Source organism: Podarcis raffonei, chromosome 6, assembly GCF_027172205.1.
Source record: "Podarcis raffonei isolate rPodRaf1 chromosome 6, rPodRaf1.pri, whole genome shotgun sequence".
NCBI classification, from domain to species: Eukaryota; Metazoa; Chordata; class Lepidosauria; order Squamata; family Lacertidae; genus Podarcis; species Podarcis raffonei.
The window spans coordinates 91,632,544-91,651,322 of record NC_070607.1 but is presented as its reverse complement, the minus strand read 5'-3'; the positions used below and the strand labels follow the sequence as shown (position 1 = coordinate 91,651,322).

Below are 18,779 nucleotides of genomic sequence, written 5' to 3'. Positions count from 1 at the left end.
GGGATAGCCCCAGCCACTCTGGGCAGCTTCCAAAACATATTAAAACATATTAAAACATCAAACATTAATATAACAATCTGATCCGATATGAGAAGTCACAATAACTTTGAAATAAACAACTTATATCAAATAAAGCAATATTCAATATTTCATTAGAATCTAATAGTAAACAGTAAAATTAAACATCAGCCAATAATTTTTTAAACAGTTTACACTTATCTATAATCAATAAAAAATAATGGCAAGTCACCCTGCATAAAATGTGGTATGTTCCTGCTGTACATTTAAGCAGTCTCCATGTAATTTGCACATCTAAAGGCACATGCCTTAGAAACTATTTTGGGGACAAGCAGAAAGAGAATATTTGGGAATGTCTTTGAGGAGATGCACTCAGATACTTGCAGGTCCGTCTCCACAATGTTGATTTTACCTGTGGAGGAGTGACAGGTGTGGAAAAGAAATCTGTATAATACTGATGCTGCTGTCATGGCTTCCCCCAAAGAACCCTGGGAATTGTAGTTCATTAAGGGCGCTCATCTCGCTTTACTGGCCAAGGGAGCCGGCATACAGCTTCCGGGTCATGTGGCCAGCATGACAAAGCCGCTTTTGGCAAACCAGAGCAGCGCACGGAAACACCGTTTACCTTCCTGCTGGAGCAGTACCTATTTATCTATTTGCACTTTGATGTGCTTTCGAACTGCTAGGTTGGCAGGAGCAGGGACCGAGCAACGGGCGCTCACCCCGTTGCGGGGATTCGAACTGCCGACCTGCTGATCGGCAAGTCCTAGGCTCTGTGGTTTAACCCACAGCGCCACCCGCATCCCTGCCGCAACCCTAGTTTGGTCTACATAGGCAGCTGGTGAACTCTCAACCCCTGGAGAGAGAGAGAGAGAGAGAGAGAGAGAGAGAGAGAGAGAGAGAGAGGCTTCCTTTTGCTCTGCTCTAAGTCTCTAAAAAGGAAGAATTATCCTATTTTTCTGCCTTTCCTTCTGATCTCCTGGGGATTAGATGTTTAAGGCAAATGCATTCCGAACCCTCCTTGCTCTCCTCCTCACACACACCCTGCTCCTTTACATTTAATTTCTGACAAAGTAGCTTGGCTGTCTCAGCGGCCGGTTAATTTGTAGTGACAGAATGCAAGGAGGTGCAGCGAGGTGGAAAGAATGGAGATAGTCAACTGGCAGCTGGTGGTAACGGCTGCCCGTTTGAGTCTGCAGACAGGTGATCAGCCAGGTGGAGAGAAAGGTGTGTGTTTTAGGAGGGGAGGAGCTGGAGTTCAAATTGCTCTAATTGGTTTCATAAATATCTACTGCAAAGCTGGCAGTGTGGGGGTAGGGGGAGAGTAAACCTCCATAATTACTTCTTTGGGAGAGCCTCCCCCATGTTTTTTGGGTGATTTGTTGTCCATAAAATCACAGTACTGCATACCCTCCAACATTAATAATAATAATATATTTATAACCCACCCATCTGGCTGGGTTTCCCCAACCACTCTGGGTGGCTCCCAACAGAATATTAAAAACACAATAAAACATGAAACATTAAAAACTCCCCTAAACAGGGCTGCCTTCAGATGTCTTCTAAAAGTCAGATAGTTGTTTATTTCCTTGACATCTGATAGGGTGTTCCACAGGGTAGGCGCCACTACTGAAAAGGCCCTCTGCCTGGTTCCCTGTAGCTTCACTTCTCCCAATGAGGGAACTGCCAGAAGGCCCTCGGAGCTGGACTTCATTGTCCAGGCTGAATGATGGAGGTGGAGACGCTCCTTCAGGTATACAGGGCCAAGGCCGTTTTCTCTGATGAAAATATGGACGTACTATTCTGTGATGATAATTTTACTATTTATACCCCACACGTCTTACTGGGTTGCCCCTGCCACCCTAGGTGGCTTCCAACATATACAAAAACATAATAAAGCATTAAACATTTTTTTTAAAAAAACCTTCCTTATACAGGATTGCCTTCAGACTGCTCAGGGGTCGGATAGCTCCATACCCTCCAACATTTCTCCAATGAAAATTGGGACATCCTAAGGAAAAGTGGGATATTCCAGGATCAAATCAGAAACCGGGATGACTTCTCTAAATCAGGGATGTTCCTGGAAAATAGGGACACTTGGAGGGTCTGGTACTGTAGGGTTGGAAGCATCTAGCCCAATCCCTGCATTGCAAGGAATCACATCTAAAGAATCCTTTGGAAAAAACCCAATAACCTCTTAATTCCTTGGTTCAGCAAGGATTAAAATCTAATGGAGGATCCCATTGTTGAATTAGCCAGGCAAGGGTAAGAAAGGATTCTCTTCCTCCTTGTTTTATCTTCACAACAGCCCTGAGAGGCAGGTTAGGCTGAAAAGCGGGAACTGGACCAAGGTCACCCAGTGAACTCCATGGCTGAGTGGGGATTCGAACCCTCATCTCCCAGGTCATAGTCCAACAGTCTTAACAATTACAGTGGAACCTCGGGTTACGGCAGGGATCTGCCGCAACCCGAAAACGACACAGCCCAAAGTGTTGCTTCTGCGCATGTGCACACATGATTTAGCGCTTCTGCGCATGCGTGAATGGTGCAAACCCGGAAGTAACCCATTCCAGTACAGTGGTACCTCGGGTTACATACACTTCAGGTTACAGACGCTTCAGGTTACAGACTCTGCTAACCCAGAAATAGTACCTTGGGTGAAGAACTTTGCTTCAGGATGAGAACAGAAATCGTGCTCCGGCGGCGCAGCAGCAGCGGGAGGCCCCATTAGCTAAAGTGGTGCTTTAGGTTAAGAACGGACCTCCGGAATGAATTAAGTACTTAACCCGAGGTACCACTGTACTTCTGGGTTTGTGCTGGTCTCAAGCCGAGGGTGACATAAGCCGGAGGCAACATAACCCAAGGCTCCACTGTACACCGCATGAGCTCTCTTCTCAAAACTTCTAGTTTATTCGGCATTTCTCCTGATTTGGCTGCAGCCTTCTAAAACCAGGCAAGGTTAAGCCGATTGGCTTTAGCTACTCTCCCTCCTACGCTCGCCTAGTGGAGTTATTTTGGTCCCAGAGTCCTCTCACCGCCTTTCCCCTTTGCTCGCATTTTCTACAGGGGGACAGGATGACATTTGGAAATGTTCTTTCTGCATCCTGTCATCCCTTCTGCAGATGTTATATCTCCAAAGGAGAAGGGAGCGGGGAGCAAAATCTTGTCTGCCAAAACTTTGCTAGGTGGACGGCAGAAGAATGGACAGGTTGGCTGGCATATTAATAGATCCTTTCTTTTCCCTGCCACCGACATCTCCCCAAAGGTCTTGATGACGTAGGTTTTGAGGGCACTGCAAGCATTTGAGCAGAGCTCTCTCAAAAAAGCAAGCGCATTTCCTCCAACAGCTGCAAACGAGATGGAGGCGAGCACAGCTGTGATTTCCGGACATGCTGTCGATACATAAGACAGTGTTTTGGTTTTCCTCACGGCATCATTAGCATACATTCTGATCTTTCTTTTCCATTGATCCCTGCCACGCAGAGCCTTCTATGTACATTTTGACGGCAGAAAGACAGCAAAGTAGTACGAATCTTTTTGATGGTTTGCCCAGCCCGGCAGGAAAGAGCAAATAACATAAAAGGCAAGCAGTGAGCTGGTCCTTTTTGCAGAATGGAGCCGAGCATTGTGCTGTTCCCTACTAGATCACTGCAGACTTATGGACAAGCCATGCAATCTAATTCAGGGTCCTTCTGTGATGCTAGAGTATGGTTTCCAGATTTTTTTCAATGAATCCAGGGACACTTTTTTTTTTTTTGAAGCTGAGTAGCAACAGGGAGTCAGTACAGTGGTACCTCGGGTTAAGTACTTAATTCATTCCGGAGGTCTGTTCTTAACCTGAAACTGTTCTTAACCTGAAGCACCACTTTAGCTAATGGGGCCTCCTGCTGCTGCCGCTCCGCCGGAGCACAATTTCTGTTCTCATCCTGAAGCAAAGTTCTTAACCCGAGGTAATATTTCTGAGTTAGAGGAGTCTGTAACCTGAAGTGTATGTAACCTGAAGCATATGTAACCTGAGGTACCACTGTAGTGGGAATGGTGAGGGAAAAGACTCTGGGCCCAAGCACACATGCATATTGTATAAAGATGCAAAGCCCTTCTTTCGCACCCTGTGAAACATAAATGCACAGAGTTTTTAAAGAACTGGGCAATGGCACACTGCTCACCTGTGTCTCCTGAGCCTCCCCTGATCAGTCAAAACAAAGGGGGCAGGAGATGTATACCACTGGACATCCCTCATATGGGGACTTCTGGTAAGGAAAAATGGTGGGCACCACCGCAGCGAGCAGCTCCTGAAGCCAGCCAGAGCCAACTGCACTACCAGGCTGGCTCTGGGCTGCTGAGACTGCCGCTGCCACATTTCCAGGGGACAGATTTGCAAATCCGGGAACTTCTGGTAACCCTATGCTAGAGCAGCACTCCCATTGAGCGCGACACTTCGTTTGCCCTTTATCTGCCAGGGAATGTGGCATTTTGGTGCCTTGCCACATAGGGCAACTGCACCCAGGTCCAAAAACCATCTGCCAAATCCCAGCAGCTCCTGACGGTGCCCTCCGTCTGTTGCCTTGATCCTTAGACCCTCCAGCTGGACCCATCTTGCACCTGGTGCCAGCATATCAGTGCCATCAAACGTAGAGGAGTCCCCAATGATAGTCATACAATTGGTCCATGTAGCCCTGCATTGTCAACAATGACTGGCAATGGCTCACCCAGGGTTTCGGGCAGGGGTCTTCCCTAGCCCAACCAGGAGATGGCAGGAATTCAACATGGGTCCATTTCACATTTGAAACGGCAGCTCTGCCACTGAGCTATGGCCCTAAAACATCAGAACTGGGGGGATGATGTTTGTGTGTTTGTGATGTGCAACTTAAAGCACCAAAGGGATGCTAATCCTTCGCCGCCACCCCCATCAATCTTATCTCCCTAGGCTGTAACTAAAATCACATCCTCACCAAACCTTTAAAGCACTCTTATGCCACTTCGACAGACACGGCTCCCCCTAAAGAATCATGTGACTTGTAGCTGGTTGAGGGTGCTGGGGACTATAGCTCTGTTACAAACTACAGTGTAGCTTCCATGGAAGTCACTGTTTTAGACAGGATATGAGGGTGTCACAGGCCCAAGTCACAGCCTTTGCAGTTGATTACAGACCCTCCAAGTGCCCCTGTTTTCCAGAGCCAGTCCCTGATCTGCAGGCGCTGTCCCAGTTTCTGATTTCATCCCAGAATGTCCCACTTTTCCTTAGGACATCCCTATTTTCATCAGAGAAATGTTGGAGGGTATGGAGGTATCTGACCCCTGAGCCATCTGAAGGCAGCCCTTTATAGGAAAGTTTTAAAATAATGTTTTATCATGTTTTTATATATGTTGGAAGCTGCCCAGAGTGGCTGGGGCAACCCAGCCAGATGGGCGGGGTATAAATAGTAAAATTATTATGATGGAGTAGGATCTCCCTATTTTCATTAGAGAAATGTTGGAGGTTATGTGCTTATATGAAGGCTTCATAAAGTACAGATTAGACATATCCTGTTCAAGTAATGGGTTCTTTTGGGGAAAAGCTGAACAGAGACCTCTAGTGTCCTTTTATTCCACGGCTCAATAGCAACATCATATCCACAACCACACTCACCCCCTGAACCTGTTTTTTGCCTTAAATCCGTCCCCAGAAACTAATTTGCCCGTGTCTATGTGTTTGCTGTGTGTCCAAGACATGCAACCGGTGAGAGCTTCAGGCCAGAATAAAAGCTATCCCCTTGCAAGCCCAGCGAGACACAGCCGCTCATGCCACCGGGAGATAAAAAATGACGGTCTCCACTTTTTTAGCTGATAATAAATTTCCTCGCCTTAAAACATGCAAAATTATTCAACCGTCGAGCTCTCCCAGGACTTGCCTGGCTGGACTCAATTCGTCTGGAGGGCTATCAACACGGCTTTCTCTGGTAATTAATGAAAGGGAAGGAAGGAAGTAGCGAGTACAGGAGCCCAGCTGTTCTTAGACCCACCCAAAAAAGAAACACAAGGCATGTGTGTTTGGAATGGGGATTAGGTGTGTGATGCATGGCTAATGGTGTGCATGGATGACAATAAAGAAAACTGCATATTATTTTCATAATCTTACAGATATGCATTCTTGGTCTGCTTTCCTCTCCTCCCCCTCCATCCTTGCCTCTGCATTCAAGACATGAGTCATGTGGTTCCCTCACAAACTCCTGTCTGAATGTCAAATGAAGTTGTCATTGGAGAGGGTGCTGCAAGACTCTGACTCAGGGGATGGGAGAGGCCCTCAGCCTTGCATACAGTAGGTCCCAGATCAATCCCAGGCATCTCCAGGTTGGGATGAGAAAAGACTGCTGCCTAAGACCCTAGAAAGCTGTTGCTGGTAGCCATTGAAATGTTCAGGTCCTCTAAATTTGGCCCTGGTGATGGAAAAGGGGAAACCTCCAAGTTGAGGGACAGTGGACCACTGAGTTACACTTATTGGCGAGCAACTGCAAGAGAGGACAATTGCCTTCAAGCCCTGGTTGATGACTTGTCTACAACATCTAGAAGTCAGACCCATTGATGCATCTAGCTCTCCACTGACAGGCAGGTGGGTTTCTGGGTTTTCCATCTTGGAAATGACTCTCCCATTCACTTCAGTGGAGGGAGCTGGTGCTTGTAGATGCCTCGTGTGCATGGAAGTTCAGATCTGCTCCCTCCGTTGAAATGAATGGGGGAAAGCTTGCATGCGCAAGAAATCCCCATGCTAATGAAACTTCAGGTGGGTTGAAGATGGCAGTGTCCAAATAGGAGAAAAGAAAGCTAAGGTGGGAAGGTTGCAAAGGGGAACTTGAGGATGGTCGCTCTAGTCTCCCAGATGATGCTCTCTTTACTGACAAAGGTCAATAAGCTATTTGCCTTGAGTGCTTTTGCCTATTACTCTCCATCAGTGCAGGTGTCCCCCAGAGAGTTGCAGCCAAAGATCCTGGTCAAAAGAGTATATTAGTCTTAGGGCACTGAGAAAACATCTGACCCAAAGCAGGGAAATGCTTACAATAGTTCATTAAAAGAATTTGGGGCCAGAATGGTTCTGAAGATTGCAGAATCATAGAGCAAATGCAAACAATTTTTTTGGAGGGGAGGAAACTCAGGTGTTGTTTATTTATTTAAAACATTTCTGCCCTTCCTACTCTTAATGGACCTCTCCTTTGGGCTGGGTTCAAGTCCTGAATGTTGGCTTCCCTGAAGCACCGAGGTGGCTGCTGTGGGAACAACATATATGAAGTTGCTTTAGGCATGTGCAAAATGCAGACATGTGAGCACCACTTAGGAGGGGTGGGGAACCCTAGACCCGGATGCCAAAGGCATCCCTCCAGTGGATTCTCCCCATGCCAAGCCCTCATTGGGTGTTCCTACCTGGCTGGACTGTGTGCTTGAACTCTGATAACACCTCTTGCTTGCCTTGGTGGAGGACAGAGATGCATTTATGTGTGTATGTCAGGGCTGGCTCAGCTACAGGTCAGCATGGAGACTCAGAGATGAGCAGTGAAGTTGGTTCTTTCTTCAAGGAAACAGTATACAAACAGAGAAACCTCTGGACAAGGCTGGTTCCCAGTGAAGTAGTTGCCAGAACTGACGACCTGTGCCTCCCACTTCCCTCTACATCTCCTCATTGGCCAGATGTTTTCCAAGCAGACTTCAGCTCCATTGAGGAGGGGTCTTCTGTGCTCTTTGTTCTGCTACATGCAAGGCCCTCCATGCCGTTGGAGATAAGCAAGGAGGGGAGCTGAATGCAGCAGGCAGGGCTGCAGCACTGGGGTGCAAAGATCTACCTGGCGCCCCCCGCCGGTTGCCCAGTCCCAGGTGCATAGGAGGATGGAGTAGGCTGCCTGTCTCAGCGACTCGCTGACTCGGTCACCCCCAAACTTGCAGTGCAGAGCCGCCCACAGCAGAAGAGCCCGCTGTGGTGCTTCGACCGACGGGCGGGCTCTTCCCTGGACTCAACTCTCAGGCCCCAGACTCTTGGCCTGGTGCCACTGAGAGCCTGGTGCCTGGGTGCCCCACACCCTAGCACCTATGGGTAAGACGGCCCTGACTAGCAGGCTCCTGTGAAGTTGCTGCAGCCTCTGACCCCTCCTCCTCCTCCTCTTCCTCAGCCACTTGTCCTGCATCTGCAGGGCTTTCTATCCCTGCTTCCTCTCTCTCACTCAAGCCTGTTGCTTGTTCAGCATCCAACCATTCTGCCTCCGCTTCATCCTCTGACCTGTCTTTGGTGTCTCACCACCACTTGCCCATATGCAAATGCATCCCTCAGGTTGTAAAAGGTCCCTTGACCTAGACAAAACAGTAGCCATCCCTTCCCCTTCTCTGTCCCCACTGCAAGGTGTAAGTGAAATTTATTGTTTTTGCTTGGAAACACTTTTTGGAGATGCCAGCCTTTAAATGGATTAAACTCATTGGATTATGGGGAGCACTGAGTCTTGGGCTCAGAGTGATTGATTCAGCTGCCTCTGCCAATTGCAGAGGGACATTCATGAGCGGCACGAAGAAGAGGCAAGACAATTAAATGATTGCAGCTTTATCTGCAATATAAAAGTAATCTGGCTGGGGTGCTTGCAGGGTGCATTATTTATCTGCCGCCCGGAGTGAAAAGGTGTTTGGTTCTTTAAGCTGTGTTGAGTTAAGAGGTGTTAACTGTACCTCATTACTCTGGTTAAGAAATCCTTTTGCAAGCTGAGAAATCCTGTAAGCTTTCTCTCCTACCAAGACTTCCATGCTGGGAAACTGGAGCAAGCACCTGAAACGAGCAGAAATTCAGTGTTTGTGATGCTGAAGGCAGGGAGGGCCTTCTCAAAGAGAGGGCCCAAACTTCCCCAACCTGGTGCCCTCCAGTTATTTTGGACTAATGCACCCATCAGCCTCAGCCAGCAGATGAGAGTTGTAGTGCAGAACATCCTACCCACCAACATTTCTCCAAGGGAAATAGGGGCATCCCAAGGAAAAGCTAATGGGACGCGGGTGGTGCTGTGGGTTAAACCACAGTGCCTAGGACTTGCTGATCAGAAGGTCAGCGGTTTGAATCCCCGCGATGGGGTGAGCTCCCGTTGCTCGGTCCCTGCTCCTGCCAACCTAGCAGTTCGAAAGCACATCAAGTGCAAGTAGATAAATAGGTACTGCTTTGGCGGGAAGGTAAACGACGTTTCCATGCGCTGCTCTGGTTCACCAGAAGTGGCTTAGTCATGCTGGCCACATGACCCGGAAGCGGTACGCCGGCTTCCTCGGCCAATAAAGCGAGATGAGCGCCGCAACCCCAGATTCGGTCACAACTGGACCTAATGGTCAGGGGTCCCTTTACCTTTACCTTTAAGGAAAAGCTGGACATTCCAGGATCAAATCAGAAACTGGGATGGCTTCTGTAAATCCAGGACCATCCCTGGAAAATAGGGACACTTGGAGGGTCTAGAACATCCGGGTGACACCAGTTTGTTCCTATTAGGAATTGGTGTTTCCTTCCTTTTCCTTGCAGACTCCTGAACTGTCCCCAGCATACAATCAGCTACAAAATCAAGGGAAGCAAACGTGGAACCGAGCAGGAAGGTGGGGAAAGGTGCAAGGGAACCACATGATAACTGAACCAGCAGAGGAGAGATGATTTGAAATTCTGCAGGGAGGTGTACATTAAGCAGCTATTGATCATGCCAGGGGTCAGTTTCTTGGAGTAATTTGACCCAAGAGGTTAATTGTGACGGAGGTCAATAGAAGACCTGAACGTGCAATGCATCAGAACACCAAAGGGAATTGGCAAGAGAATTTATGGAGGATGCTTAGTGCTCGTGGCACAGAGGAAATTAAACCAGCCCAGTAGGAAAATATTTCTTATAACTCCAGTTCTGGCTTGTCATCTCTCATGAATGCAGATCCTGTGTTTCTCTCTGTGAGTACGCAGTATGCTATCTCTGTAGTTAGGGATGGAGGAGAAATTTGGTTTTGTCTGCGTGAGAATCTGTTTAATTTGCACTTCCTGGAACCAGTATGCGAACCATAGCCTTTGAAATTCACACTGTCCTGAATTTTGTGATCCAGCCAAACAAGATATAAAAGGATGTCACATAGAGGAGGGAGAAAGGTTGTTTTCTGCTGCTCCAGAGAAGCGGACACGGAGCAATGGATCCAAACTGCAGGAAAGAAGATTCCACCTAAACATTAGGAAGAACTTCCTGACAGTAAGAGCTGTTCGACAGTGGAATTTGCTGCCAAGGAGTGTGGTGGAGTCTCCTTCTTTGGAGGTCTTTAAGCAGTGGCTTGACAACCATATGTCAGGAGTGCTCTGATGGTGTTTCCTGCTTGGCAGGGGGTTGGAATCGATGGCCCTTGTGGTCCCTTCCAACTCTATGATTCTATGATTCTAAGATGCTTAAAAGTGCATATGTGATGTACATAAAACATATATTAGGTAGAACTGCATGCCAAGCTGCATTATATAAATGGAAATCACCGTAAAAATGGGCATATTTGTCAAAACCGAATACAAAAAAGCGTGTTTTTAAGAGAAATCTGCAATAAAAGGATGGCGAATTTCCAGGAGGATTTAATTAAAAATTTAAAAATCGCAAACTGCACAGAGATATGAGGCAGGATTCACCTAACTCGCCCCATCAGCGAAATCTCCATGGAAGGACTTTTGCTTGTGCAATCTTGAGCCAGTCAGCCTAACCTAGGGTTGCTGTGATGATAAAACTGGGAAGGGAGAGAACATGTACATCACCTTGAGATCCTCGGTTTAAAAATTGGGACATATATGTAATAACAAATAAATAAAATGGTACTTATTTTTATTGCTATATTTTTGTAACCTGTCCAGTACCTTTTGGTGGGCTGCAAGTACAAATAATTAATAAATGAATAACATTTCTAAGGCATTTGCAGAGGGCCTTCTCGGTGGTGGCGCCCTCCCTGTGGAACGCCCTCCCATCAGATCTTAGGTCTGGGAACCTCTTTAATTAGATTAGTATTCTGGGTTGTTGTTTTTATTGTGGGCGTTTTCTCCCTCTGCAGGACAGTGAGCTCTTGACCTTCAACATCTCCCAGCACCAGTCCTGGTGGAGTGAAAACGGTCCTGGATGTGTAAGGAAGGAGACTCCCATGGTCGGCATCAAGGGCTTGGACAGCCATTCCTATGTCTCTGTGATCGGTTGCGCTTTGGAATATCGCTACATCGAGGTCATGCACAGTGCAATGCAGATTCTGGTGGCGGTGAGTGACACCCTCAAACCCGCAAATCTGAAACTGGGCCTGTTTCAGCAATTCAAAATGCCCACATTTGGGTATTGGATATCCCAGGTGCCAATTTCAATGCAATACAGTCAAACCTCTTCTTGCGAACACTACATGTTGCGTTTTTTCAGGTTAAGAACGTGGCAAACCCAGAAGTGTTTACTTCCGGGTTTCGCCGCACGCGCAGAAGCATTCTGCGCGGTTCGCACATGCGCAAAAACGCTCTATCGCCCTTCAGACATATTTTGAATTCATGTTTCCATGTGCCACATGTTCTTGTGTGTGTGAAAGAGCGAGTTGGAGGGGCGGAGAGAAAAAAGGGAAAGTGAATAAACCATGGCCCAGTGTAAGCCAAGGGTTCAGGTTCCTGGGGTGAAGATCATGGCTACTATGCTGCTGCTGTGTTTCTTAGGGCTATGCCACGGTTTGGGGTAGCATCACATATCAACCCCAGGCTCATAGTTTGTCTCATTGAATCGTAGAATCGTAAAGTTGGAAGGAATCCCAGGGGTCATCTAGTCCACCCCTGCAATGCAGGAATCTCAACTAAAGTCTCACTCCAGAGAAACAACCAATGGGTGACCCATGGTTTGTTCTGCATTTACTGCTCATGGTTTGCCTGGGGGAAACAAACCACAAGCCTGAGTTTGGACGTAAGGTAAAGGTAAAGGACCCCGGACTGTTAAGTCCAGTCAAAGTCGACTATGGGGTTGTGGCGCTCATCTCGCTTTCAGGCCGAGGGGGCCAGCGTTTGTCCACAGACAGTTTTCCGGGTCATGTGACCAGCATGACTAAACCTCTTCTGGCACAACGGAACATGGTGACAGAAACCAGAGCGCACGGAAATGCCGTTTACCTTCCCACCGCAGTGGTACCTATTTATCTGCTTGCACTGGTGTGCTTTTGAACTACTAGGTTGGCAGGAGCTGGGACAGAGCAATGGGAGCTCACTCCGTTGCGGGGATTTAAACCACCGACCTTCCGATTGGCAAGCCCAAGAGGCTCAGTGGTTTAGACCACAGCACCACCCGTGTCCCCTGCCACTGTGTAATGGTAAGCAAAACCGTGGCTTAGTCATGCCTCAGCTTCACAATCTGTCCTTCTAGTAAGCACTCAGGGCTGATTTCCTTAGGAATGGATAGGTTTGATCTTTCATTTGATCTGCTTAATTACTGCCACTGGCGGTGGGACCCGATTCCCCAAAGCCTGACACCTGAGGTGGTTGCTTCCCTCTGCCCAATGACCATCCCGGCCTTGGATGTAGCATGTGTGTGTGGACACAAACTTGATTTTTGACTCCTGTTGATGACAGGAGTCATCGTCAACTTGCTGATTTCAGTACTTGAACACTGTGGCTGAGATCTAAGGTGCTCTTTAGTGGGGACTTTTGACTCATACTGTTTGAACAGGATTGAGATCACACGGAAAATGCTTCTGAAATTCCCCTTGGTTTCATGGAGAGACTGTGGAGGAGAGACAACAGAAGCATGATGCCAAAGCCCCCTTGGGAACATACAAATAACTTCAAAGTTCTTTGGATCCTGCCCTCTCCGAAACAAACAAACAACAAACCCCTACACTCATTGCCCTAAATCCAACAGTAATTAAAAATGACATAAACTTGATGTGTGTGTGTGTGTGTGTGTGTGTGTGTGTGTGTGTGCAAGAATATGATGGATTTCCCCACTCGTCTCAAATTCTTTTCAACCTGTACAAAACAAGCCCCTCAGCCCCTCACACCAGGATGTGGGTCTGGTGCTAAGAGAGATTGTTCATTTAAAGTAAACCCAGGAAGAAGAAAAACAAAGAGAAGCAAGGCTCAGGCTGATATAGAAGGAGCATTTCCTCAGCAATAGGTACATCAAAAACTTTACCAGCCAGCGTGACTGCGATTTAAATATTTATGTGTGAGCGTTGGGAAGAAGAAGAAGTAGTTGCAGAAAGGTAGAGAATCCAATTAGGCAAAGGCTGTGTGCGTCTCCCCCCAAGGATATAATAATACACCCCGTCAGAAAACAAAGCCATTCTGACGCGCGCTCCCCCCCGCCCCGCTTCTGTTCCTGCAGACGCCAGCAGTTTGCACAAAAGTTGCCATCAAATGTCACAGCGCTTATGTTTATCCATACCCTCAATTATTTATTTTTTTCATTAACATGCCACAGTAATTGGTGCCGCCCGGTAATTGATTCTCGTTTGCTGCGGAGTAAACTGAAACAAAAAAGTCTATTGTCTTCATAAAATGCCACTAGAGCGCGTGTACATTTTCTAGCATCTCAGCAATGGAAGACACTGTCTTTTAAAATCTGCTTTGCTTTGTTTTGCATGAATATAACACTGTATCTCTCTATATATTTTTACCAAGGGAGCTGATCTTAGTCCTCCCTGTCGCATGACAAATGTCATGTGTGAATCAGAGAATCATAGCTATGGCAAGGCAGCAATTTCATAAACCAGGATGAATTCATGGTCAAATTTGTGGTTGTGAGAACAGAATGCTAGATGAGATGAGCCACTGGCCTGACCCAGCAGGTTCTTCTTACATTTTCATCCCCTGTATGAATATATTCCTAGGGATGGTCAACACTGGCTGCATTCAGATATCACAGATATTTACTTTACCTGATAATTTCTGCACTCTACGTGATCTTTCTTACAACGCAAATGTCGCTTCTGGAAATGTAGTGGCATTCATTTCCAAGTTGTTTCCAGAAAAGAAAAGAAAAGAAAAAACAGATTGTAACCCCATTAACTCAGAAAATCATGGGAGTTTGGTGTTGCAAATTCACGCAACAAAATGTGGAGAGGTGTTCTAAAAGGTAAAGGTAAAGGTACCCCTGAGTGTTAGGTCCAGTCGTGGATGACTCTGCGGTTGCGGCGCTCATCTCGCTTTACTGGCCGAGGGAGCCGGCGTATAGCTTCCGGGTCATGTGGCCAGCATGACTAAGCCGCTTCTGGCGAACCAGAGCAGCACACGGAAAAGCCGTTTACCTTCCCGCCGGAGTGGTACCTATTTATCTACTTGCACTTTGACGTGCTTTCAAACTACTAGCAGGGACCGAGCAATGGGAGCTCACCCCGCTGCAGGGATTCGAACCGCCGACCTTCTGATCAGCAAGTCCTAGGCTCTGTGGTTTAACCCACAGCGCCACCTGTGTCCCTATTATTATTATTATTGACGACAAAAATATGAGGCCTTGCGAGACGTCCCTGAGAGACGGAAACTTGGTTGCTCACTAGGGAGGAGGTCAACTTTAGAGCATACACCCACCAAGGGGAACATCATGCAGACTTGGGGGTGCATTGCGGACACTCGGGGGGTTCACCAAAGCACAAATAAGGTTCATCTTTGGGGCAGATGATGCCATCTGTGGGTGCAATTGGGCTTGCATTTCCTTACCCTTGCTGGCTGAGTGGGGAAAGAGGCCCTTTCCTTTGTGAAAGATGTGGAGGAAAGAAAGCCCTTAGGGAAAACTGGGACTAATCAGATGCTGCTTGAAACTGGCCATCCAGGGCCTTGCAGCCGTTGTCTCTGAGGGTTAAAGGCAGCCTTGCCTGTCTTCTTAATCTCATTTAAACGCAAATAGGAGCAGAACAGGCTTTACCCTTCCACTCCCCCTCCCTGACCCACTGTGCTACAGACAAGTCGAATGGCTATTTTTCGATGTCGTTCTTGACCCTGCCCCCCTGGAAAGTAAGAGAGAGGGGGAGATAGGAGGGGTTCGTCCTGTTGCACTCCTCATTTGCTGGGTTTTTGCCAGGGTGGAGAGCCCTGTGCTAATTGAAAGATCTCTCTCTCTCTCTCTCTCTCTCTCTCTCTCTCTCTCTCTCTGTGTGTGTGTGTGTGTGTGTGTGTGTGTTTCTCAAGCCCTTTACAGTCCTACACATGAAAGTAGCTTTCATATGCTACATCAAGGTGTGGACAGCATCTGTGCAGGTTTGCTGCACATCTCTCTCCCCCCCCCCCCGGTTTTCTGCTTTGTCTTTTCCAAAATATCCATTCCAGTTCAATAGTTTTTGAGAGACAGGAGGCAGGCAGGTGTGGAGGACTCCCTGGTCCTGAATGGGGTAACTGTGCCCATGAAGGACCAGGTGCGCAGCCTGGGGTCATTTTGGACTCACAGCTGTCCATGGAAGCACAGGTTAATTCTGTATCCAGCTCCATCTGGTACACAGGCTGAGACCCTACCTGCCCACAGACTGTCTTGCCAGAGTGGTGCATGCTCTAGTTATCTCCTGCTTGGACTACTGCTATGCGCTCTACGTGGGGCTACCTTTGAAAGTGACTCAGAAACTGCAATTAATCCAGAATGCGGCAGCTAGACTGGTGACTGGGAGCGGCCACCGAGACCACATTACACCGGTCTTGAAAGATCTACATTGGCTCCCAGTACGTTTCCGAGCACAATTCAAAGTCTTGGTGCTGACCTTTAAATCCCTAAATGGCCTCAGTCCATTATACCTGAAGGAGCGTCTCCACCCCCATCGTTCAGCCCAGACACTGAGGTCCAGCGCCAAGGGCCTTCTGGTGGTTCCCTTGCTGTGAGAAGCAAAGTTACAGGGAACCAGGCAGAGGGCCTTCTCAGTAGTGGCACCCACCTGTGGAATGCCCTCCCACCAGATGTCAAAGAGAACAACAACTACCAGACTTTTGGAAGACATCTGAAGGCAGCCCTGCTTAGGGAAGCTTTTAATGTTTGATGGTCTATTGTATTTTAATATTTTGTTGGAAACCACCCAGCTTCCCCACCCCAGAGTGGCTGGGAAACCCAGCCAGATGGGTGGAGTATAATTTTATTATTATTATTATTATTATTATTATTATTATTATTATTATTATTATTGCTACAGGCATGCCAATTGGGAGGGGGAAGCAGGGACTAGGCCCCCCAAATTTTTGAATGAAGGGGACAGGCCCCCTCAAAGTTCTGCGGCGGCCATGTGCCTCAGCAGCTGCACAGCACAGAGTTGAGACTCGGGATGAGGTCAAAGTGCTTGTATGGCAATACAGGAGGGAGGGAAGATAGATTGTTTTCTTCCAAGATCCCACATGCCAAAATGGAGTTAGGAAATGTCTCCCCATTTTCATCGGAGAAGAACCTGCTTTGCCTGTTGGCTGTTTCCATTTCCAAACGACAGCCTGAAACGCTCCCAGGAAGATGGCAAATGTTGACTTTGATGGCAGATGCTACAGCGAAAGCTAGAATGAGAGCCACCAGCATATGCTACATTTCCACCAGTAATAATTGCCCCCCAGCAAATGAAGGGAGTGTGTGTGTGGGAAAACAAAGGTTGCAGGCTGCCATCTGCACATTGCCGTGATTTTGTCTTCACCAGCTGCTAGTGGGAGCTTGCCTGCAATTCCGAAATGCGGGCAAGAGCTTGGGTGTTGCTGGGGCCTGTCCCCCCCCCCTTCCAGTATGGCCAAAGAGAATAATTTCACTCCATTGGATTCCATATGACACATAAAATTAAATATATGGTTGTATGGTGAAAATTGCTATTGTGATTATTAATAAATGTTTTAAGGGGTTGCTTTTAAGGGCAGCTGGCAGGATTAAAACATACAACAAAACCCTTTTAAACCAAAGTCAGTGGTAAACAATAAAGAGGCAGTCGGCCCCACAGTAAAAATGGAAAGTGTATTGCTGGTGGTCAACAAAAGAGGTTTAAAGACTCTCTCAAGGCAAATCTTTAAAAATGTAGTATAAACACCGACAACTGGGAAGCACTGGCCTGTCAGTGCTCCAGTTGGAGAACAGCCTTTGCCAAAGGCCTCGTGGGTTTTGAAGACACTCAAACTCAGGACGCAAGGGAGAAACGTGCTAAGAGGAAGGCACGCTTGGCAAACCCTCACCGTGATCAACTCCTGCCTGGAAACCAATGTCCCCACTGTGGAAAGACGTGTGGATCCAGAATTGGCCTCCACAGTCACTTACGGACCATGTTTATGGAAGACAATCTCACTCGGCTATGAGTGATCACCAAAGAAGAAGAAAGAATACAATTCAGTAATAAAATGTTGCCAATGGCACATCTGCACCATAAGTTTAAAGCGCTGTTATACTGGTTCGCCAGTGGTGACTCTCCGCTCCCCACAAAGAATCCTGGGAACTGTAGTTTGCTAAGGGCATTGAGAGTTGTTAGGAGACCCCTATTCATCCTCACAGAGCTACAGTTCCCAGAGTGGTTTATCTATCAACCCTTTCCCCCATGGATCTCTTGTAGCTTTTAGGAGGGGAACTAGGGTCTCAGCACCCTTAGAATCATAGAATCAGAGTTGGAAGAGACCACAAGGGCCATCGAGTCCAACCCCCTGCCAAGCAGGAAACACCATCAGAGCACTCCTGACATATGGTTGTCAAGCCTCTGCTTAAAGACCTCCAAAGAAGGAGACTCCACCACACTCCTTGGCAGCAAATTCCACTGTCAAACAGCTCTTACTGTCAGGAAGTTCTTCCTAATGTTTAGGTGGAATCTTCTTTCTTGTAGTTTGGATCCATTGCTCCGTGTCCGCTTCTCTGGAGCAGCAGAAAACAACCTTTCTCCCTCCTCTATGTGACATCCTTTTATATATTTGAACATGGCTATCATATCACCCCTTAGCCTTCTCTTCTCCAGGCTAAACATGCCCAGCTCCCTTAGCCGTTCCTCATAAGGCATCGTTTCCAGGCCTTTGACCATTTTGGTTGCCCTCCTCTGGACACGTTCCAGTTTGTCAGTGTCCTTCTTGAACTGTGGTGCCCAGAACTGGACACAGTACTCCAGGTGAGGTCTGACCAGAGCAGAATACAGTGGCACTATTACTTCCCTTGATCTAGATGCTATACTCCTATTGATGCAGCCCAGAATTGCATTGGCTTTTTTAGCTGCCGCGTCACACTGTTGGCTCATGTCTAGTTTGTGGTCAACCAAGACTCCTAGATCCTTTTCACATGTAGTGCTCTCAAGCCAGGTGTCACCCATCTTGTATTTGTGCCTCTCATTTTTTTTGCCCAAGTGCAATACTTTACATTTCTCCCTGTTAAAATTCATCTTGTTTGTTTTGGCCCAGTTCTCTAATCTGTCAAGGTCGTTTTGAAGTGTGATCCTGTCCTCTGGGGTGTTAGCCACCCTTACCTAATCTGGGACACAGGTGGCGCTGTGGTCTAAACCATAGAGCCTCTTGGGCTTCCCGATCGGAAGGTCTGCGGTTCAAATCATTCAAAACATACCCAGCTCCTTCAACCGTGCCTTGTAAAGCTTAGTTTCCAGACCCTTGATCATCTTGGTCACTCTCCTCTGCACACATTTCAGCTTGTCAACATCCTTCTTAAATTGGGGTGCCCAGAACTGGACACAGTATTCCAAGTGTGGTCTGACAAAGGCAGCATAGAGTGGTACTATTACTTCCCTAGGAGGGACACGGGTGGCTCTGTGGTCTAAACCACTGAGCCTCTTGGGCTTGCCGATCAGAAGGTCGGCGGTTTGAATCCCCACAATGGGGTGAGCTCCCGTTGCTCGGTCCCAGC

General features: G+C 47.5%; 1 protein-coding gene across 2 annotated transcripts in view; it reads left to right on the top strand.

Moving 5' to 3' along the window:
• Positions 1-18,779, top strand: part of NKAIN4 (sodium/potassium transporting ATPase interacting 4) — a 103,740-nt gene that overhangs the window by 46,615 nt on the left and 38,346 nt on the right. For both annotated transcript variants that reach the window (XM_053394491.1, XM_053394489.1), the window contains exon 4: positions 11,053-11,250. In XM_053394491.1, coding sequence (XP_053250466.1) covers positions 11,053-11,250 — 198 coding nt within the window. The remainder of the gene's footprint in view (positions 1-11,052; positions 11,251-18,779) is intronic.